The sequence below is a fragment of the Dinoponera quadriceps genome, unplaced genomic scaffold, assembly GCF_001313825.1.
Source record: "Dinoponera quadriceps isolate SergipeBrazil2010 unplaced genomic scaffold, ASM131382v1 scaffold2157, whole genome shotgun sequence".
NCBI lineage: Eukaryota > Metazoa > Arthropoda > Insecta > Hymenoptera > Formicidae > Dinoponera > Dinoponera quadriceps.
The window spans coordinates 24,128-47,591 of NW_014556198.1; the positions used below are offsets into that span (position 1 = coordinate 24,128).

Consider the following 23,464-nt stretch of genomic DNA (forward strand, 5'->3'; position numbering starts at 1 on the left):
GGGGGGGGGGGGGGGGGGGAGATCCAGCCACGAGGTGGTAAATTGTGTCTAACGCCGCTTTTAACCAGTAATATAACGCTCATTTCTCCTAACGGTTAGATAATGGCTAGATAAATAAGTCAGCTGATGGTCGAATAAAAGAAATTACAGTTAGGAGATGAGAAATCATAACTGGGATTGCCAATTCAGTCTTCTACTTTTTTAAGATAAAACTTGCTTTTATATATAAATGAAGAAATTCTATTTAATTCCGCTAAAAATATATTCATGGTACGCAAGAATAATTTTCCTGAATTGAGAGGAAAAAATATTGAATAGAAAGAACAATATCTTCAAACTAAGAATTGTATTAGTTTGAAGATATCGCCTTTATTCTACCTAATATTTTTTCCTCTCAATTCGTGACAATTCTTGAATAACAAGAATGTGATATTTTTAATAGAACTATAGAATTTCTTTATGTAAGAGAAATTTTTATCTCCATTTAAGATCATATATTTTTGTTCATATGTGAAAGCGTGAATCTTGAATTAATACTAATTTTTTTTCGCGTAGCTCTTAACTCAGGTCGACTGAATACAATTTTACTCAGGGAAAAGGAAAAAGAAAGACGGAAAAATATATTATCCGAAGGGATGGAAAGTAGTCTGAAAACGTTAGTCTATCTCACGAAATGAACTATCTTGTCAATTAAGAGGAAGCGTCTTTTTTCGTTCAACACCTCCTTCGTCGGATTATACCTTTACTTTGCGCGCAGTTAATGCGCGAAATTAAGTTAACAATTTTGAATCCGCTTTCACTTTTATTTACGGATACCGTTCGAATTGTGGACTCACTTGAAGTATGAGCGTCTTGAGCTCCTGGTCGCTGAGAAACGCGGGCTTGTAGTGACCTTCCGTGTATGAGGTGACGGCACCGAAGATGGTCTTGAGATGTTGTACCGCCATCCGCAATACAGTCAGCTTATCCAACTTCCGCGACATCGCGTGGCACATTGGCACCATTGCCGACAGCTCGGTGATGTACGTGTTCATCTTGTCCCTCCTGCGCTTCTCAATCTCGCTATGATTCTGCCTAAATGTACATGAAATGTCAACGATCACAATTCCGTCCTTGTGCGCCTGTCGAGACAGGCAGTACGTATAAAGTCTAAGACCTTTCGAGGAAACTTCTAGATAAGCGGGCAATATCTATTATCTGTATAAAATTTAATGAGACAGCGCCTAGTCTCCTGTAAAATTGCAAGACTCGTAACACGAGATACTGGAAATTATGTGAAATTCTTGATAACAAATTGAGAGTGCACGCTAACCACGCACGTTAGAATTTAAGATCGAAATTTCGGAAACTTTTACGGAAATTTTTTTCGTCCGCTTTTTTTTGCTAATTAACACAACAGGAGATCTCCATCTCGTATCCTTCATCCTGAATCGCCTCTATCACGTGACGTAATCGATTCTCGGGGTTGCGTGATTCGGATGGAGGAATTTTACGACGCGTTTACGAACGCGCGAACACAACGAACGTGCGCAGACATTTGACGCTCTTTTTTTTCTTTACAGTTTACTGGAAGTTCCTCTTCAGTTTACTAGAAATCATTCTTCTCCATCTTTCTCTCGTCCGCGAGCGATTAAATGTTACGCAGATTCTGATTGCGTTAATCGGCCATTCGTCCTTTCGCGCAAACAGATTGGAATGCACGCGCGGCGTTTCCGCGCGACCGAACGACGCAGTCGGCATACACCGTTGGATTTTCCTTCTGCACACCGCGGCCGATTATTCACACGATCGCGTGTGTTTTCGACCGAAATCGCTGACTTTCCTTCATCGGGGGGAGGGGCGCGAAGTAAAAAGACACGGCGGGAGAGGTCGTGCGCCTCGGCGACGTCGGGGCTCGATCGACAACGAGGCCAACGTGTGTATGCGTCAATTACATCGGGGCGATTCAACCCGTAAACGACGCTTTTCAGAGCGCGCGCGCACTCCACTACTGATTTGTCAGCCAAGAATTCGCATTCATATCGCGCGGGGATCAATTGGTCAGCGGAAATCGCAGCGCGCGGCGAGAAACTGGTTTCGGTTAACTGTACCGTCGGGCCATGCTCGCGTAATTTCATCCAGATCCGCGCGAACATATCGTAATACGTATCGTAATATCCGCTGAATTTTTTACGCCGTGTCAGCGGATCTGTAAGAACGTAAACAGCGGACTGAAGAACTAGGGTTTTAAATCTCTACCGCGGTTTATTACCGAACATACGTCACGCGATATATTCTATTTGTGCTGTATTAATTAAAACTCTTATTTTAACATATATTTGAGACAGCTATTCTTTCTTCTTAAATTTCCCCCGAGATCGGGTGAAGTTTAAAAAGAGTTAAAATATTTAAACTCTCCGTCGGCAAAGGGGGACATTGAAAACTCAACCAGTCTTTGATTATAAATTATAGAATAACTGGTAGATGATAGCGTCCGGTAATTTACATTTTATGTTATTGTGTAAACTGTGCACTAGAAATATTTGTATTTTTCATACGTACACTAATTTTGATAAAATTAAACTAGAAATTTAATAATCTGCTATAAAAATGATTTTATTATTTTCTTTCTCAAACGAAACTTTATCTTTTTTCTTACAAAAACTATCATTTTCAGATGTTAAAATAATTTAACTTTTTGAAACCAATATTATATTATTACACTTTTTTTTTCGAAGCACATATCCTCAAATATTATAGCCTAAAACGATTTTTGTTTTCTTTCAGTCATAAAAGTGATGAATTTTTAACTAAAATCCCATTTTTTCGATGTTTCTGCCCTGATTTCAATGTGTAAAATTTAAGTAAGACGCAATCAGACTTTTACGATTGTGAAAACTCGTAATTAAAGTTTTCATAAGTATGCGAGAGTTTTATACGACCTAGAACAATGTAAAAATATGTGTTTCCTCAATGATCCGGATCGCCCACGGACTATGCTAAATTCAACATCGCCGACGGAGAGTTGAAAGAAATTTGGCTGAAACGCACAGATATATACACGGCTCGTAGTATGTTAATATTCGAATAAAATCAAATTTGAAATAAAATGAAATGTAATATAGAAATAAAAAATAAAAAAGAGAAAAAGAGGATCAAAATCGACATTTTATTTTTAGTCTCTAACAACTTGTTAAAGATAAAAAATTTGCAATTTACGTAAGTGGATGCAAGTCAGCAACACTCCTCTACAAAAATATATGAGAGTCTTATGAAAATATGACATAATAGTCAGGGGCAGCTTTAAGACGTTCTCTTCTGGATAATCGTCCGACGTCCGATTATCGAATTAGCAATTCATTCGGTCATTCAGTTCCTCGATTCTTCTACCGTCAATCGTTACCGCGGAAATACCGCATCGCGAAGCTGAAGCGCGCGAACGAATTGAGAAGATGTTGCAATCGAACGCACGACCACTCGGAGCGACTCACATCGCGGCGCGGCAGGTACATTGGATTAGTGACGTCGCTGATGAAGCCAGAACAAAGAATCGAGGTAGGTCAAGGTGGCACTCACCTTGACAATACTTGACATAATACCGCGTAACCGCTGACCGAGGCGGCTTTACGCTAAAAGCCCGGATCGATTGAGCTGCAGAGTGACTCAATCGGAAATCGTCATTCTTGGACGCAACGCACATCGCACTTTGTTTACTTACTTCTTACTGTCGTCATTTGTGCGAACGGATTTGGTGTCGTCCCCTAAATCGTCCAAGAGATCGTTTCCAACGCTGAAACAAACGTGGATCGTTTCTTCAACGAAGAAATGTCATGCAAGGAGAACGTAAACGTTTAGTGTGCGGGTCACATGTTAATGAAACGCAGATAAATTAACATTGCGAATTAATCGAGATGGAGTAACATTACGAATATTTACGCTATCATCGCGACAATCAGCTTCTCGATAGCTGAATATTATGTCTGCGCTTGCATCGATTTCGTCTCTGCCCGTTTTAATCAGCTGCGTGTTCAAAAGACTTCATCAATCCCGTCGCTTTCCCAATCATAGCAACAATGGAAATTTTCGGGATTAGATGCATTATTTTCTAATATCTGTGCATTATAACCGCTATTTTGAAGCATCGTTAGTCAATTCATGAAATTATCAGCGGTCATGACTCAAGTCGAAATTTTACATTAAGTCTCCAAGTGCAGAAAAAGGAAACAAATTTCCACTGCAAAGGAGCATAATAAGTGTTTTTTTAATATTACAAAGGAACTTAGTCCTCCAGAGACTAAACTAGATTTAATGCAGAACTAAATTTTCGATGCGGAATAATGCTCCTGAATTGGAAATTTTCGATATCATTATGCCAATAGCGAATGGGACAATATTAATGAGTCTTCTGTTCATAGGTATTTCGCTAATTTACCGACGGACACGTCAATTCAAGCGCGTAATTGACGAAGTCCCTCTGCGGCTGCGAAATTCGGTCGGGACATCACAGAGAAACAATTTCTTCGGCGGGTACGCGACCTTCGCCGAGGGTGTTACCCCTTTGACGGGCGAATTTCGTTCAAGTTTCGTCCGCGTCGTAGAGCTTCCCCGCTTCTTTTGTGTCTTGAGCTCGAAGAGTCACGCTCGGGTTTCTCGTTTTCGCGGGGGAAACGCGAACCAGCGCGATCTCACGAAAGGTTCCGCGGAGAAAGAGATGTGTGTAAATATTTATGAGAGGAGAAAAAACGTGTTTATACACATACACACGCGCGCCCGTATATACACGTGCCATCGTGGCCCGACGCGATGCATTAATGACGAAAGCAAGTTCTTAGGTCAGGCACGCATGAAACTCATGCTAATCTAATGGTAGCACATTTCTGATGTAGTGTCACAAAATAAATACCCGCGTCGTAAACCACACCTTAATCTTCATTATGAATGATCATTATACGAGGTAAAAAGAGCGAAACAGGCGTGCCACGTGGATGGTGCAAGCGCCGAGGAGGCATCACTCGATGATGATGCTCGACGTTTCGCGTCGCAGAAAAAATGTAATTTTCGAGTGACGCTATTCGACGTGCATGCACTGGAGAAATCCCACTAAAATTATTGCTGTTTTCGACAACTTGACATCTGTTACATCTGGTTTCAACTAAAAAGAATAGTAATATAAGAAAAAATCTCAATTCCTGCAACTGAATAAGTACCAGATTCACTGAAAGGAAACTATTTAAAAAATAAAGAATATTTATTCGACAAAAAAAATCAAAGATAAAAAAATGTTTAAATAATCTTTATATTTAAATTTAATCAGTGAGTGCTAATAACATTTTTATTTAAACCCATTTTTTTATTTAAATTAAATAATTGCTTCCATGAGAAGCTATAATGAAAAAAGTGATAAAATGAACGAAATTTTGCTTAAACGAACAAAATTTCCTCAAACATAACATTTAATTCATCGAACAAATTATATAGTTTGCTGTAATGAATTATCAGTTAATTCAACGATTACGATTTGGTCAGCAATTGTATCAACGCAACATATTGTGGCGCTAATATGTCATTTGTTTAATGAACATAATATTTTTCGAAATGAGGATGACCGCTAATTTTGTCGATTCAACCGCTTTTTTCTCGGTGTCCACACTGAGTCCACAAATGAGTTTAATTGAATCTATCTAACAATAGATAACTAAAAGTGTTTTAGTTGAAGAAAACAGAATTTGTGATTATAAGAACCAAATTTAATTCATGATTCTAGAAATTTTGTTTCCTTCAATGAAAACGCGTTTGGTTGTCCATTGTCAGGTAGATCCAATCAAGTTCATTTCTCAGTACAAATAACAAAAAATATATTTTTCTTATATTGTTCTCAGTGTAAAAATATGTATCTTAATATAAATAAATATATTATTAGTAGCCACCGAATAAATATTTTTTATTTCTTAGGTATTTTTTCTCTCAGTGTGGACTCGACGACGAGAAATGAACTTTCTTGTCACTCGGTGGCAAGAAGTGATATCTCTGTTACCGCGACTAGAAACACTCGTGTGAGTATTCAGCTGCATTAAAACTCGACTAAGACTACTATTAAGTAAAAACCTGTCACACGAATCTTTTTGTTGCTACGACCGAGTTTCTAGTGTGATCCCTAGACAGCGGAAAATCCAGTTGTAACGAATTGTTTTCTCTGCATAGCAATACGCATATAAGGTTATTATTACTGACATTGTAGTAACATTTATTAGAAAAAATGGTTCTCCCAACTATACTTCTTTCGCTTATACGATTATACCGTTACAAATGTCAAGAATTTTTCTCTCAATGTATGCAGAACGATATGCAGACCGCATCTGGGAATAGTAAAAGCAACTGCCGATGGTGATTTCGAGTGGTCTCGAAGTTTCCCTCCGGAGAGAGAGAAAGGAAAAAGGGGGGGGTGGGGGNACCCTTTGACTGCGTACCCGATATCTTGATTGGTAATTACCCTAACGTCTACGAAACTAACGTGAGGCATATCTCGAAACATCGACATCGATGAGTATCGAGAGAAGGTGGGCAGAAGGGGGGTGGCGGTTGTTGTCGGGCTGTTTGCACACGCGAGATTCCAGACTTGGCGGATACATTTGGTAGGCTTCGTTTCGTCGTGTTCCGTGCGTCAGTTTAACGTGTAATATCTCAATACGACTTCCATCCGCGTGCAACGCGGTGACGCTTTGTGATGAACGCGACGGCCGCCACTCGCCATCGGATTCTCACTTTAAAGACCATTGTAAGAAACTTTAAAGACCGTTGTGAGAAACCGTCCGAAGAAACGTCATTGGATCCGAGTCGCTCTCTTGAGAGAGGGAGAGATCCTCTCGGGGTATTCCGACAAGTTACTAAATTGAACTTACTGGCAGGAAAGCTTCCGCTTCCTGGACGCCGGTGCGAACTCGACCGAGATATCGTTCGTTGGTCCGTGGCTACTCGTGGTGGATGTGTTACAATGATGTCGATGGTGATGATGATGGTGGTGATGGTGGTGATAATGATGGCCGGAGGCGGGTGCCTGGTCGGGAATCATCGTCGGGGGTGTCTCCATGTGCTGGGGCGGTTCAGCCCCCGTTGCAACCTGAGGGATGGTGGAGGTGCTGTTGGAGATGGTGGCGATGGTAGTGGCGGCGGTGGCGACAGCGGTGCTGCTGCTGGCGGTGGTGGTGGTAGTGGTGGTGGTGGTGGTGGTGGTGCTGGTAGTTGTAGTGGTCGCACTCGGGCTGCTGGGGGTGGTGGCGGTGGTGTTGCTGCTGGCGGGGGTTGGAGTCGGGGCGAGACCTTCGCCACCCCCCGCCGAGGCTGCGGTTAACTCTCCCACTCCGGAACCCGTGTCTATTTCGCCAAAATAAACCGTGGGGCAGGAAATTCTGAAAGCAAGTTTTGAGACAAAGATCAGAAAGAGAGAGGAAAGATAGAGAGAGGATGTTTCGAGCGTCATCGAAAATCGACGGCTATGAGGAAACGGGTGTTGTCGAAGGTGGTTTTACAATAGTATGCGGTAAGACGTAAGCGGTAAGCTGATTGACCAACCACCGATAAATTATTCTTGGACACTAGAATCCAATTGGTCAATTAGCTAACGTCTTACTGCATACTTTATGCTACTGTAGAACGGCTATTATAACGCCGCAAAGAAATTTCGTCGCGTTTATGACACTTGCGACACCGAAACGTCAGATTGCATATTTTCTCCCCTTTCAATTTCCGTGTATACATACGCAAAAAAGCACACAGATGTCGTAGATATAATTTGATATCACCAGAATGTAAACGTGATGTTTGAAATTAGAACGAAAATGTCATTGGTATTTCATTTCAGAAATTACAGTTTATGATAACGATAAAGAGAGAGGAGAGAAACGTTCAGACACAAACAATCTCAGGCGTGCCGTTTAAAGACCAAATCGACGAAGTCGTCTTGTTAGAATAATAAGTATAGACTCCGTTCGTGGAACACGCGGTAAAATTTGCCCTGTGCCTCAACGTGGTCTCGCAAGTGTATGAAAAAAATCCTCCCAAACTGTGTGTCCGAGATCTCTCGCAATTATTACGACGTAAGAATTATATAACCGAGAGGGAGAGGTCGACAGATTTGCTGCGTTATATTCTGCGTGCCACGCGAGCGATTATTCAAATTCCTTATCATTATCTTCTCTCGGAATATAAGCGGACCAGTTATCAGCGGGTTCTCTCTCTCTCTCTCTCTCTCTCTCTCTCTCTCTTTTCATTTTTTTCTTCTTCTAGATACTTTTAAAACTCCGGGCGAACGGCACAGCCGTAAGTTACAACCACATGTGGGAACGCGTAAACGTTTTGCATATAGATAATCACTAATCTGGCGTATACGGGGCGTGTAATATATAGTTGCGGCAGCGCCCCAAGTCCGGGAGTATTGAACTATCGTCATCGATCTCGCGATCTATGGCTCCTGCGAGCGATATCGATCCAATCTCCCTGATTTGTCTTACTCGCTCGATCGTATACGAGTCCTTTCGTCGTCGCGCCGATTAAATCTCGACCGCGCCGTCTCATAAACGGAATCTGAGCGCGCAGGGATACGCGCGTTATTAAAAGTTCATCCACATAAAGGACGCAGGACGCAGAACGTACACTGAGAAAAAAAGATTAAACATTTTTTTCTTGAAATATAAGACTTATTTCGCAGAAATAAACTTTTGTTTAAATACGGCGAAATTAAATGTTATACCTAGCAAGTGAACCAATTAATAAAGAAACTTAGGTATATTTCACAAAAAAATATATATTCCGTCATCACAATTCAACTAATCAATAAATATCGGTTAGAAAATATCTCAAAAAATATTCACTCGCTCTACTTCGCTCAACTCACAGCCGAAGCAGAGTTAATCGAAGTTAATCTGAGTCATCGACACATAGTAACACAAATTAAATAAAAAGCAAAAACGATACTAGAAGTCGATTTTTGTTGACTTGCGTCACTAAATGGATAGCACTCTACTTATAATTAAGGACGCTATTCGACGGAATTCCCGTTGGAAATCAATCTCCCCTAAAAATTAGCAGATCACACATTCTTCCAACGTTCACCGAGACTCTCTCTTTCTCTCTCCCTTTCTCTCTCTCTCTCTCTCTCTCTCTCTATTCATCCGCGAAAGAAAAAACAAAAAAGAAAAATGGTGGATCAAGGTCTGCCGGCTATCTAGTCGTCAGCGGATAGTTCCGTGTATTATGATGTAATGCAGGCGATTAGCGTAATTCTATTTATTCATAGATAGAACGACAGTGCATGAGACACCATCGCAACGCGGCGACGTCATGCTGCATGCGGTGCGACACAGGTGGGAGCTCGAGTGCGTTGTGTATCTGCCCGAGGCGCAACTTCAACCTTCTAAGCAAATCTAAGCGAGCCCCTGCGTACACGCTTCTATTCGATTGGCACGACTTATTTACAACGTTGAAGATTTCACCCAGTCATCTCGATAAGTCGCTTCTACGTGCGCCTCTGAAAATCCCCCGCGTACCTATCCCGCGCAATTTGGCTGATGACGATTGCGTAATAACAACGAACACGCGGCTTATTCTCAGCCGGGATGAGCCGGATACACAAGAGCTGCCTATCAGGCCAGATAAAACGATGAGACTGATCGTTGTCGCTCACCCCGGTCGAAATTTTGGCCCTCTGTTAAATCTTTAATTGTACAACACGGCGGGAACTAAGCAAAATATATTCAGTTTACTCCTACTCCGATTCTGATGGTACCTCAAATTCCTGTTTTCGCTATTTTAGCATCAAAATAGATTGTTCAAGTGTTAAAATTAAATCTGAGCGCTAAAAGAATCGATCGCCAGATTATTAAACCGACCGTATTATATTAGGCTCTCGTGACATACAATCGAATGTTTAGAAATTAAAATAGGTCAATAAGAGCCAAGCAAGGTTGTTAATTGCGAATATTTTAATTCTGGGGGATAAATATGTTCGACAGCGTGATGATGCACGTGCCGACATTCCGTCGTACTTATCAACGTACGTGAGGAATCTTCCTTCCACGTCCAGATTATTAAATTTAACACACATTTTTATAATAGTGTATAGATTAAAAAAAATGTATATTTCCTCATTTGAAAAAAATGTTTTTTTATGTAAAAGTATTCCTAGTAAAAAAAATATTACGCAAACTATCTTTAACCTTCTGAGAACCAGACGGAAAAAATCAACACACGGCGAACCACATGGAGTATCTCATACCCCATGCTACACTTCACCATAAGTATGACCATAATTCCAGCTGCACAAAACGGCAACTTGAATGCAGTATTAAAAAAAAAAACTTATAGAAATTTAAATATCGCTGGGCTGTGTCATACCCTACCAAGTTCATTGAAGGTCAAGAGCGTATATAAGCAATTTCCTCCTGATAAAATGTTAGATATGATTTAGTTAATTTAGTAGTCAAATGACATAACTTAGCTTTCAAGTGTTTAGAAACATCGGTGATACATATGTGTATACCATTCGGGACGAAGAGGTTAAAGTAACATCAGAACTTTGACTCGGGGCATTCGACTTTTCCCGAGTTCCCAACTTTCATCGAGCTAGCGAGCGCACGAGCGAGCCGGATCGCGGTCTAATCGCGCTTGCAGTCTAATCGCATTCGCCAGGCTTATCAAGGCAAATCGCGAATTATACACGGTGTTTACCTCGCTCGTGATACGATGAGGGAACGAATTTACGTTGCAGGTGTCGTCGAGGCACACAGTTAATACGAGAAAGTGCATTCGATCGGGAGGCTGGAAAATGCACCGTACGTTTCTCGTTTACCGCCACCGCGAGATAATGATAAAGACGCGTTGCGTAACAGCATGCTCGTATAAAATGTCGGGCATCGGGCCGCGGTGGCGTGTGGGAACGGGAAAGGGAGAAAAAGGGAGAGAAAGGATGGAAAGCGAGAGAAGCCCCGTCGTCGTCGCTGCGCCACGGTGATCGGAAACGGCCGCGTTAAAATCGGCTACGGAGACAGCGATTAATCAATATATATCTATCGTTCGACACACCAATAGCGCCGAAAGGTTCGTTAAATTCGCGTCACCGTGAAAGCACTACCGTACACTATTTGGACCCGTCAGAGCGTGAACGCTCAATTGCCAATGACTGACGCAGGCCTTTGCCTTCTATCTTACGCAGAGGCTGTGGATTAAAAAAAAAAATTATTAAATAACCGGATAATCCAGATACCGACTCGACAATAATCGCTGTGTCCTTTCGTCCTCAAGACCACAAATTCTATACGGAGAGAAAAATATCGAAAAAATGAAAGATATTTATTCAGAAGTCAGCATTATATATGTTTATGTATTATTTTCTAAATAAGAAATTACACGATTTTCCGTTTTGTACATATATACATAAGGCCTATATCTTCATAATTATAGTCACAAGTCTGTCATTATAATTAGAGTTATGTATACGATTTTCAACCTTATGAGTAAATGTATAAGGCTGAAAATTGTATGATTTCCATGTACCTTTCGGAAATATGTATCTATGATACCTTTAGGAAATGATCGAACAAATAAAATAAATTACGGGTATTATTTCGCGTGATGTTATTAGTAGCCGCTTTAAATATTTTTTTATCTTTTAAACATTTTACTCTCAGTATATCGAAAACGTACTTGAAACGTACCCTTACCGAAAACGCGACGTTTCAACGATAATCGGCCTGACATCGCGCTATCATCCACGCGTATAATTACCTATGGGTAATTAAAATACATCACATGTCCATTTGTTCATTCATACGACCGTCGTTCATTCGTGCACGAGTCTCTGCGACGAATGTCCTTCTTTCATTCGTAATCTTCGCGAGAACGGTAAGCGCATTCGCGCTCATGATACACGAAAACAACAACAACGACACTAAGCCGAACTTACTTTTGCACGGTCGAGAGATTATAGTAATTTCGTTGTTGCTGATGGCCGTCGCGATGTTGTTGGTAGAGCTGGGAGGCGGACGAGGCGATCTGCGCGCAGGTTTCGTGCACACGGTGGTGCTCCTGATGGACGCGCGGCTGCAGCTCGTCCAACGAGATGAACTCCGGCTTTTGGGCGGTATGAAGGAGCTGCGTGTAGCCCTGTGCCATTTCCTGCACGACCATTTCCTGTCCTCCTGTTGGTCCGCGGAAGCGCAAGAGATCGTCCAGCTCCGGCTCGGGTTCCGGCTGCTGTTGCAGCTCGCGATGACGATAACGATGCTGAGGATGATGATGATGCTGATGATGGTGGTAATAATAATGGAGGATCCGATCGTTCACGCAGGCGCCATCGTCCGCGACCACCGCCTCATTCTCGACGGCGCCGCCGCTGCTGTCCGGTAGCAAACCACCCTCGTCTGGAGAACGACTGGCAAGAGTGGTTGTGGGCTCTGAAGAAGATGGGGCTCCCGGAGGAAGAAGTCCGCCGGGGGAGGCGAGTCGCGGGAACATGCTTGCGACGTGCGGGAGCTCCTCTCATCTTAGCGATCAAATGTAGACGGCGACCCCTCCTCGCGAGTCGTGACATTATCGGCCGGGGCGCAAAATCGCTCGCCTATTTCTCTCCGCGTGGCACTTTCCTGGTGTGCACCTCTCTCTCGAAATTGCAAGAGAACGCGGCGCGACACGACGGAGCTGTGTTTATGATAATGAAACGGGCCAGCACAAGAAAGGAAAAAAAAAAAGATCGGCGTTTCCGTTTGCGGTCTCGGGCGCGTTATTAGATTCGCCTGCGCAGCCGGTGCGCGCAAGTGCGCAATATCGACTTGCGGGGTGCTTTATCGCGCCGAAGAGCGCGCGGAAAATTTGCGTAATGTAAAACACGGGTGAGCCGTTCTATCGGGGCAATCATCTCGACCGGGGTGTAATTATCCACTCGCGAGCTGCCCGCGACGCAAAGCGCGCGACTTTCCAAACCGGCAGGCTCCCCCCCGTTTAGACGACCGACGATTAATTTCCAATGCGTCTGCGTCGGTGAATGCGCCGGTTCGGCTTAACGCCGGCTGCCAGTCGAGTGACCATCGGACAATAAAAACAGAGAGGAACGAGAAATATATATATATATCCGAGTCGAAATTTTAATCTTACATTATGTCTAGTTGGTTCGACATTAAGTCTTCAGAGATCTTCCCATACAGCAAGATTGCAAGAACATTGTAGCAACGTTTCATCGGAAGATTGCAACATTGCAGATACGTTGCGAAATTTTATCGCAATGTTGTTCTGAAATTGCAGCAATGTTAAAATGTCCGCTCTTAGGAACGTAGCAAAAAAAATTACAGCAACGTTATGTTGTGGAATGTAGCAATGCAACGTATTGTTACAGACACATTATGTACAAAATGTTTCAAATTTTAACGGATAAATGCCGAAAGCATATATAAATATAAAAAATTAATGTAGACGTGTAATCTTAAGTTTGTAATTGCTTCATATACAAAATATATTTAAATCATACGTACGTAATAATTACGAACTGGTTGAAAATACTTTAATGTCTGTATTATGGGTACAAAGTAATTAGAAATTTACGATTACACTTAAAAATAAATTATCAAAAATGTTATTAATTGTTAACTTCATGTAGGGGAAAAGGTACAGTGATTGGCAGTTTTACGATACATTTCTATTTTAAGCTGTCTCTTGATGCAAAACTGGCACTTGTAGAATTCGGTTTTCTTGTGAAAATTAGTCAAGATTCTACGTTACTATAATACATGGTTGTATTGGAAAAATAAAAGTATATCCTGCTCAAAATAAAATATCGAAATAACGAAAATTGAAATAACGAATTGAAATAACGAAAATCACAATAATTGGCACTCATGTCGTAATAATTGGCATACGTGTTACGGTGATTAGCACTCATTAGAAATATGTTAAATAAATATGTCGCAATTTAAAGCTAGTTAATGACCGAAACTCGATATTTAACTTGCCAAATAATTTATTAGATAAACACACTGTCCGTGCCAAATGATTTATTAGATAAACACACTGTCCGTGCCACATACCGGTAAATCGGCGGCCTTTGATTGCAACCTAATGAGTTAATCAACACTGCAATTTAATCGATTGCTTTTCGATAGATCACTTTCTCCCTTATCAAAAGCTGCACATTCGATAATATAGTCTGTTTTGCGTTTAAATATCCCAACCGATATCCCGGTCATTGTGCCTCTTTCCCTATATCTTTTTTCAATTAATTCAAAAAATATATATTTATGTAATATTGCACAGTCTATCGTTTAATATACCTTAACATCAATGTGACATCCAATAATTCATCTCCTGGTAATTCATTTCATCTACAGCGTGACGTTTTAGCAAATATTATAATTAATAATATCAAGTCGTTAAAATAATGACGACAATGCTCACAATTAATAAAGTTAGATCAGCGTAAAAATTTAACTCATAAATGCATTTTTTCGTCCGTAATCATGATGCATCCATATAAAAATCATAGAGTATTAAAATATTAAATAAATTTATTAAATAAATTTACAATGTTTTAAGAATGTTATTGCCATTTTTCGACGGAATATTGCAATTTCATGCCAGTACAATATCTCCGTAATATTACATTGCAACTTGCAATGTTACAATATTCCTACAATGTAACTGCAAGCTTCTGTGTTGTACGGGTTCTATTGTGTTCTTTTGATGCTATAAATGAGAAGTTATTGCCGTTTTCTCCACTTGAAAACTTAATGTGGGACGAAAATTTAAACATCGGAGGCCTCAATTCTCATTTGTAGTATTAAAAGAGCACTTATTATTTTCTCCACCTAAATAATTAATATAGAACTAAAATTTCGGCTAAAAAATCCGAGTCGAAATTTTAGTTCTACTTTAAGTCCAATTTAGCTCTACATTAAGTGTTCAAAGTGCTCTTCTATCGTGCTCTTTTGATGCTACAAATGGGAACTTTCCTACGGTTGAAGTCTCAACGTAGAACTAAGCAGACTCAATGTAGGACGAAAATTTCGGAAAGTCATTCGGAAGTCGCGCAGTGTTGTGTCGTTTCGGGGTCCCGCACGGGAATTCGCGAAACGGCAGCATATGGTATCGCGTGATTTCATACGGAAGAGACGTGCAAACAAATCTGTCGCACGAACAATAATCCCCGGCGACAACAGCGCGGCAATGTCACGATCGCGGATGTGGCCGGACGCATATTCGGGTGTCCGCGACTCCGAAGAATGCGCCGGCTACCGTCAACGCGCGTAGAGGAGCGCGTTAACGATGACGCAATAATCGTTTGTCACCGTACATTTGCTTCGGGCGAAAAAGAGACGGAAAGGAAGTCTCTCGTGGAGGGCGACGGGAGAGAGTAGCTCGCGAGAGAGAAGGATCATCAGGTGCCCGAACAGGCACGCACACGTCGGCAACCGAACGGCAAATGCGAAAGGTTAATTCCTCATGCGCGCGCGCGATCGTGGCATTAATAAACTTCCCCGGTGCGAAAAATTTCGCCCGCGCATTACCGATCGGGGAAGATGCGCTCACAAAAGGGGCTTCTTGCGCAATCGGCCCCAGATCGGCCGGGACGACGAAATCGGCAATTAATCAACGGCACGAGGGCGAATCGCCTTCGGACGTGCATTAATTGCTGCCTCTTTCTGCTCGCCACCTTCGCCGCTTGCTACTCAGGCAATTCCGCGTTTTTATGACATTTCATGCTCGAGCTCGCGGCATATTACGCGGCCGAACAGCGACAGCTCATTCGCTCGTTCGGAGGAACGAGAAACTTGCGGCGAATGAACGTTCCTACGAGGCCTCGAAGAGTCTTCGTTCCAGACGATTCGAGAGTCTTACAAACGAGAATTTCTCTTTCTTTCTCGATCCGCTCGGCGAACTAATTCGCGATGGACGCGAAAGAAGGAGATGTTTTCCCTGTTGGGGTGGTCTCCATTTCAGGCGCGTCTAGACCGCTAACCGGCGCACCGCTAAACACGAATCCGTTCTCATGGCATTCGTTGGCTCTGCCACATTCATAAAATAATATCGCACGACGTTCATCGCGAGGTCGTCTTCGAGCACTTCGCGCGCGAAATTCAATCAAGCCTCGATGAGCAATTAATTAATGCATTGCTTCGCGCCATTTCCACCGCGTTAAGATGTACGACAACGACTAATTGTCAACGGTAACTCGTGTGTGGCCGTTGTAATGCCGTGCGCGGATCCCGCAGACGAGAATTTACTCTCTCTTATTTCTCGGAACAGAGTCGCGATGAAAATAAGTGAAAAGTGGCAGTGTTTCTTTTTCCCACTCGAAACGACGACAAAAATACCGCCACTCGATTGAAGTGAATGTGTTCTTGTGGCAGTGGGGTAGTACATCGGATTTTACATCTTCAATTTCAAGTGGAAATATTCACTCGACTCCAAATGAAGAGTTCACCCTCTACAAATAGAAAATCACTCTATTCGGAGGTCATTTTACTTTTCGAACGAGATTCTACCCTAAGAAATTTCGAAAAAATAGAGGACAAGTGATGGCGACCAACGGGAATTTTCTGGCCCACGGAAGACTCACTGGCTCGAGACATAGCTCTCGTCACGACTTGAATAGGGCATCGATGATTTTCCATCGCGCTCATCAGCAGTATATCAACGATGCTTCGCCGTTCACGCTTGAGAGTGTGAATGATTGATACTCGCGCTTCACCGTGCGACGATCGAGGGGATACTGGAGCGTCGCGTGAAACACCGCAACGGAGACTCGCTTTGTCGGTGTGTAATCGGCACCTTGACTTGGCATCTGATAAAATTCCTCGGGAGGCAATCACGTGACGATTCAGATAATAGCGGCAATGACATTCTCTCTAGACGGCCGCGATAGATGCGCAACCTTCGACAGAGCCGCGCATTATAACGTGCAATAACGGTGCCTCTCGTCGATCCGGAAGTCCAGATGACACCGACGAAGCGGTCGCGGGACGGAGACGACTGTTACCTGTCGCGAGGGTGGAAAAGATAATAGCGCGAAGGCGCTTTGTCTCGACGAAACAGTGTTCGTCGTCGAGCCGTCGAATTATCGTGCGCACTCAGAGAAAGAATTGGTTGTGGCAGCTAAGATATAGCTGTGGCAGCTAATACGTGGTTTTGAAAGAGGAACAGCTAACTAACACAACTAAATTTATTAGCTGTTTGGATCTAGGCGTTACAGCGAAAAATATTAGCTAGATCAGTATCGAAAAGATTGCAACATTTTTTTCTCGCGTATATGTATGTGTGTTAAGCTTGCGTCTCACTTCACGGAAACTCACAAACTATTCAGAATTCTGGCTCCTTTTTTTAATAAGTTCTGGAGTTCTTGACGCGAGTCAAACAAATAATTCTGTTCACTAAAGCAGAAAAAATAGATCCGGACGAAGCGAGACGTCAAGTTTACGTTGCGTTTCTTTATCCCGTACGAGTTTCCTTGATATTCAATGCCAAATCTCAAAAGATTTAAAGTTCTAAAAAAATTTTAGAGAGAGCTCTATCAATAAACATAGCTTTTTCAACATTTTGGTCGATTTACGGGAGTTCTTGGGATTTGAAAATATTTCTCGTCATAATTCCACGTTATTTTTTTGTGTAAAGCGAAGTGTTCTTTGTCGATTCTCGAGCGGCGATCGCGCGAACGGCAGAGATAAAAAAGGGCAGAAAAAATTCTAGGGGAAGACGTTCTTCGTGCCTCCGAAGGCGGGAGAGCCGATTGCGTTGCGACGGCGATGGCGATGAGGGAAGCGCGCTGAGACGACGAAAAAATTTCAGCAACATAGAACGTGACACGTCCAATGATGATGCGTCGATGAAAATCGTATCATTCGATACCATGGCCTGATGACGGCGTACAATGTCACTGACGCAAGCTTCTCGCAGGAGAAAGCATTGATTCACTGACAAAGTATTTTTTTACACTTGGCCCGATGGCGCGAATCCCGCGGTTTCGCTGTCGCGAGTTTGCGCGCGCCATCGATGGTCCAATTTCTACCGAGTCCGCCGTTCAATCCGGTTCTACTTCAGTGCGAAACGAATGTACACAGTAAAAATAAAATATAAATAAAATAAAAAATCTTGTACTTTTGTGTTAAAATCAGTTTTTGTTAAAACTTTTGCGATCAATCTTTAATATACCTGTGGGTTAATTTGTGTTTATGTTATCTCAGTATTTTGTGTTAAGTCTCGACATGTGTAAATGTTAAAACACATAACACATTTTATATTTCAGTGTCGACTAATATTAATTTTGTGTTAAATTTTTACATAACATTTGTGTTATTTCCCAACACACTCTTGCGTTAAATTAAGACAAAAACTTGTGTGGTCCTTTTGGGATATGTGAAATGTGTTAAATTTAACGCAACATTTTTTAGTATGTAATGCAGTGTTAGAAGTGAATTGCATATTAAAATTAGAAGTGAAGTGCATAGTAAAAAAATGCGTTTTACGAACGGTCCACCGAAATTTTTGTGTTAAAGTAACATATTCGTCTTGTTAATGTTAAAAAGTAATATGTGAACAAAGTAAATACATCAATTTAACATATTTGTGTATTTTTTAACATACTCCCCCATGTTAACGCAACACAAAAATTTCAGTTCCGACCGTTTTGAACACAAAACTTTTTATCGTGTAGTGGTAAAGAAGGTTAGTCGCGTTTCGATTTAAATTTAAATTTCGCACCGCATTAGGTGCGACGTGGAACCGGATTAAAAGTTTCGGTGGAAACCAGACCAATGTCGCGATCGCGTGTCGATGCGATAACGACTTGCAAAAGATCGCGCGAAAGTGTTACGAATCATTGCCATCGATTACTATCATCGGCCGATAACAATGGCTTAAGCAGGCGACGAATGACACACGGACTACTTAAGGAAATCGACAGCTGTCGCGTGACTGAATAAATGCTGCACGCATTATTAATCGGTGCTTACGCACACGTCGTGCTGGAACAATTAGCGGAAATGGCGCGACTTCGCTCCGCGTCCCGAGGACGTCCCGGAAGAACCGTCGACCGAGGGAGTAGCACACACGCGACGCGATCTCGCCCCGGCGCAGGGGACGAGGCGAAGCTTCGACGAGGGGGTCGTCCCGCACGTCGCTAAGGTCATGCGAGGATCGTCGGTCCTTACCGAGAAGCGCGTACATCCACGTCGTCGTCGGCGACGAAGAGGCGACGGCATCCTCGAGGAGGCCAGGAGGCCCGTCGCCTCCTCTTTTGACGGGCGATGCCCTCGTGCTTCGAGGGTACCTCCTCGGCGACGACAACGACGAAGTCGTGCCGACCGCTGAGGAACACTGGTCCGACTCGACGTAAACTTCCTGGATGCTGTCGCCACGTGTGTCACCAGCGAACGACGATCAGCTCCGACTGGTCGATCTCGACGACGACGTTACCTCGTACGACGACGCGACACTGCCCGTGACGACGATATTATCAATCGGAGATGATGATATGCGATTCTCTCTTTCTCTCCCGTGATCGCGACAGACGCGTCGTCCGTTTGACACTGAGAACTGCGGGTGGGTGGTGGAGACGCCTCCGCCGATGACGAGGGCGACAACAGAGAGGCGCCCGTCAGCGGTGCCGCAGTATATCGCCGCCGAATATACCACGTGGTCGCGCGATACTGGCACAGGTGGGAGTGACTAAAACCGCCCTGCGCCGAGGAATCGCCCTCGCGACGAGGTACCACGCGGCAGGTACCCGTCGCCACCCCCACGCGCGTCTCATTGCGCCGTTACCGCGCTAGAGCGAGGAGGATATTGCGGCAATTCTTACGACCGCTTCGGCTTCTTCCTCGCACGATGGATGATCGATCAGTTGTGAAGGGGCATCATCCGCCGGCATGAGCAAGACGATGAGGATGTGAGTTTGCGGTGTTGACACAGCTCGATCGGGGCTTATCATTTATGGAATTCAGTTCAGCGATCGCGTAAATTTTTCCCTTTAGGGCGAAAACGCGAACATTTCGAAATGTGCTTTCAAACGAGAAAATTCCCACTTTTCACGAGTCCACGCTGGAAGACAAGGGGATCGATCGTGTGTCTCAAAACAACAAAATTACAAAAGCAAGCAAATTTATTAAGTGTTGACTAATGAAATTATAAATATTTTAGTACAAATTCGTTCACTTTTATCATTTCTCGTACGTTTCCAGATATAAGTCGATCGCAAGATTCACGGCCCCCTGGGGCCGATCGATACTACTTGGCTTAGCTCCTATTGTTGTAGAATTCAGAAGTTAACACAGAGTCAAAATTTCGACTCGAGAAATATTTGAATTATTGAAACAACATATTAGTTTCAATATTTTCTGCTGTTGCTATTAAGAAACTTTAACGCAATTATGGAGTTACTAACCAATTCTACAACAGTTACAACAATTTTATACAACAATTTTTTTCCGCGTAAAGAGATGAACATTCTCCTTGAACATGAATCCGTACGCACACATCTAGCTTCATATGTATTAAACAATTTAGATATCACAATTATAAACTGTTATTATCCGGAAATTTCCTCTATAAAGTGATAACCGTTGATAGAGTGAAGTTGCGTTTATGCAACAGGAGCTATCAAAGCCGTTAAAATTTACCCGTCGACGCTAATCACGCGGCCCTAATTCGATTACAAGCATTATGCGAAAAGGCACGAAAGGAGCGGCCGGCATGTTTCACGTCGCGCGACTATTCCTCCTGCGTAGCGCATTTCTTGTTTATCCCGTCGTTACTTTGTATCAGACGGAACAGCCTTCGACCAACCGGTTTACCTTTGCGCGTACAATTTACTAAGTAATAATGATAGCCGTCGCCGTACGGTGCCACCTACGAGAAATTTTTAATACCCATCCGATCATACGCGCCTACGTTCCTCACTCGCGATGCTGGGATTAACAGGAGTACTCGTCGTCTTGTACTTGTCGTGAATACTTGCCGATGTTGATTATAGTCGGTATTAAGTTAACGCCGGTTGCACTGCATACTACCGATGTTGGAATTGCGTCAACTATGTTGACGATACCGTGCTTGAACTTGACTGTTGACACTGTCAACTCAGTTGTCTTACGAGTCACCGTTGACTGTCAGAGTAAATTATGCGTTTAAATCGCACCCCGGCCGAACATGCGCGACTTTTAATAACGAGAAAACAGCCAGCATTCACCATCGGTGTCGACACATAGTTTGCTCTCCATTTCTCTTTCCAGTACAGAAAAAAGGAAAAGGCAGAGACCGATTGATCCAGAATTGCTATAAATGCTTTTATAAATGAATGCGATATGTAAGCTACCGTTAGAAAACAACACGCGCACGCGCGCGCGAAGAGAGAGACGTGTATAAATATCCGCGATTATTATCAGCGAACGCTTCGGATCGCGATGCGACGATGATTATCATCGAGACGCGGAATTACCGCCACGACGTATTTCGTAGTTTCAAGGACGACTCTTTCGCGCCTCCTTCGAATCGCAATCGCAGAAAAAACACACGCGAGCATAGACGTGATGTATTTCTCCCCCTCTCTCCCCTTCTCTTCCTCGATTTCAACTTCACCTTAAACCAACTGTCGATATTTCACGACCAAGCCGATTGCACTGTATTAATTAGCGCTAATTATACATGAGCTTAAGCCTGCCTCAGCCGCATCTACGTCGGCCGGGCCGTTTGTAACGGAGCGGTAATTGTTATCATCAATACGCCCTGCGCGCGACAGTCCGATTTACGATCGGCATTGACGTTTGAAGTGACCACAGTCTGCTCTCGATCCCCCGGCTAAATCTGCCTCGTCCACTCATTAGCGTGTTTTTTCAGTAACCGGAGGATCAGTCCCCCTGTCGATTAATTTACAGTGATTTCGCGCGCTGTCCGTATACTCCGCGCGCGCGCTTATCCAATTATTCACTCCCGAGGAGCAACGCGTTTTCAATAATAACGATCTTCGACCTTTGTTAGCGTTTGCCGCGGCTTTGTCGCGACGAGTATAAAAGAGAAATTTGAAAATAAAACAAGCAATCTCTCTCTCTCTCTCTTTCCTCTCTCCCTTTCTCGTTTTCGTTCACCCGCTTGACTTTTACTGTCAAGATGAAACGGTTTACGATGGAAAAAATTAACGAAAAACGATCACTCTATATTCTATGTTGATTTTTATGGACGATTATTTGTTAGGATACAAGGATTCTTACATCTTGTGCCTTTTACAATAAGAGAAATCCTGGGATCGTTTCGTTTTACCGCAAATTTGTTAGTACTATACTCGTTACTGACTGCACAAAATTAAAAATTCTTTTGCACAATTACAATATACACGTCAATGTAGGCGAGGACAGTTGACTTTATTCGAGAAACGAAAAAAAGTTAGCGAATTATAAAACATTTTTTCGTATTTCAAATAAAGTTAACCATCCTCACCTACATTGACGTGTGTATTGTAATTATGTAATTGCAAAAGAATTTTTAATTCCATGCAGTCGGTAACGAATATAGTACTAAGACATTTGCAGTAAAACAGAACGATCCTAGAATCTTCTTAAAGATATATCGCCCATAACTTAAAATAATGAGAAAATTATAAATTAATCTACGTTTACATTCAAAACTACATCAAAAGTTTAACAGGAATTCAGAGACTGGATCAAAAGTTATCCCATTTTATAGAAGGTTGTAAGTTGAAATGAGTTTGATGATAATTCGATGAAAATTGTACTGTGTATATATATTGAAATATTATTTTGCTCATTGCTTGTGCAATTAGAAAAAGATTAACCATTCAAGAGAGATATTTGTCACTAAAGTTGATACTTTTTATACGTATTCCTTGAGATTAACGTATTATTTTTAATTTCTATTTTTAATATTACCTAAATTATAAAAATAAGTACTGTGATATATATATTAAACACTAATATGCAAGCATTATATACAAATTTCAAATTATTGACCATTTTGTTTTGAAAATACAACTTCTTTGGTTTTATACACTGTACATATCGTTGACCGGCATTACCCCGAGGTCGAAGTCATCTCGGTCAAATTTTATTTTTCGTTTTTTCATTTGTCTTTCTGGCACGTATTTTTATGGAACTTTTTGCATCAGTCTATGTTATAGTAAACTTTGCCCCTTTGAAGCACCATTGAAAATATGGCACTAATAGGCATTACATCCTTAAATAATTATTTCTCGTGCTCCTCCTGTGTTCAAGTATCGACTTACTTCGATTACCGCCGGGGGAATGTCGGTTATATCCTCGAATTCCGAACTGACCGGTGATTCCGGAATTCGTTTCTCGACATTGATTGGTAAACCGACACTGACCGACCTCGCGTAACACAATATTCCTCCACGAAAAGAATTACGATCATTGAATCTTTCCCAATTTCATACCATCCTTACGATGTCTCACGGCTTTCATCGCCTCTTCTCCTCGACAGTCGA

General features: G+C 42.3%; 1 protein-coding gene across 5 annotated transcripts in view; it reads right to left on the minus strand.

Annotated features, from left to right (window-relative positions):
* LOC106747170 (aryl hydrocarbon receptor nuclear translocator-like protein 1) overlaps nucleotides 1-12,676 on the minus strand; it is a 24,657-nt gene extending 11,981 nt beyond the window's left edge. For all 5 annotated transcript variants that reach the window (XM_014624514.1, XM_014624513.1, XM_014624512.1 and 2 more), the window contains exons 1-4: nucleotides 11,936-12,676; nucleotides 6,879-7,385; nucleotides 3,698-3,769; nucleotides 837-1,074 (exon numbers count right to left, since the gene is read on the minus strand). In XM_014624514.1, coding sequence (XP_014480000.1) covers nucleotides 837-1,074; nucleotides 3,698-3,769; nucleotides 6,879-7,385; nucleotides 11,936-12,486 — 1,368 coding nt within the window. In that variant the 5' untranslated portion in view covers nucleotides 12,487-12,676. The remainder of the gene's footprint in view (nucleotides 1-836; nucleotides 1,075-3,697; nucleotides 3,770-6,878; nucleotides 7,386-11,935) is intronic.
* Nucleotides 12,677-23,464: the final 10,788 nt, after the last annotated feature.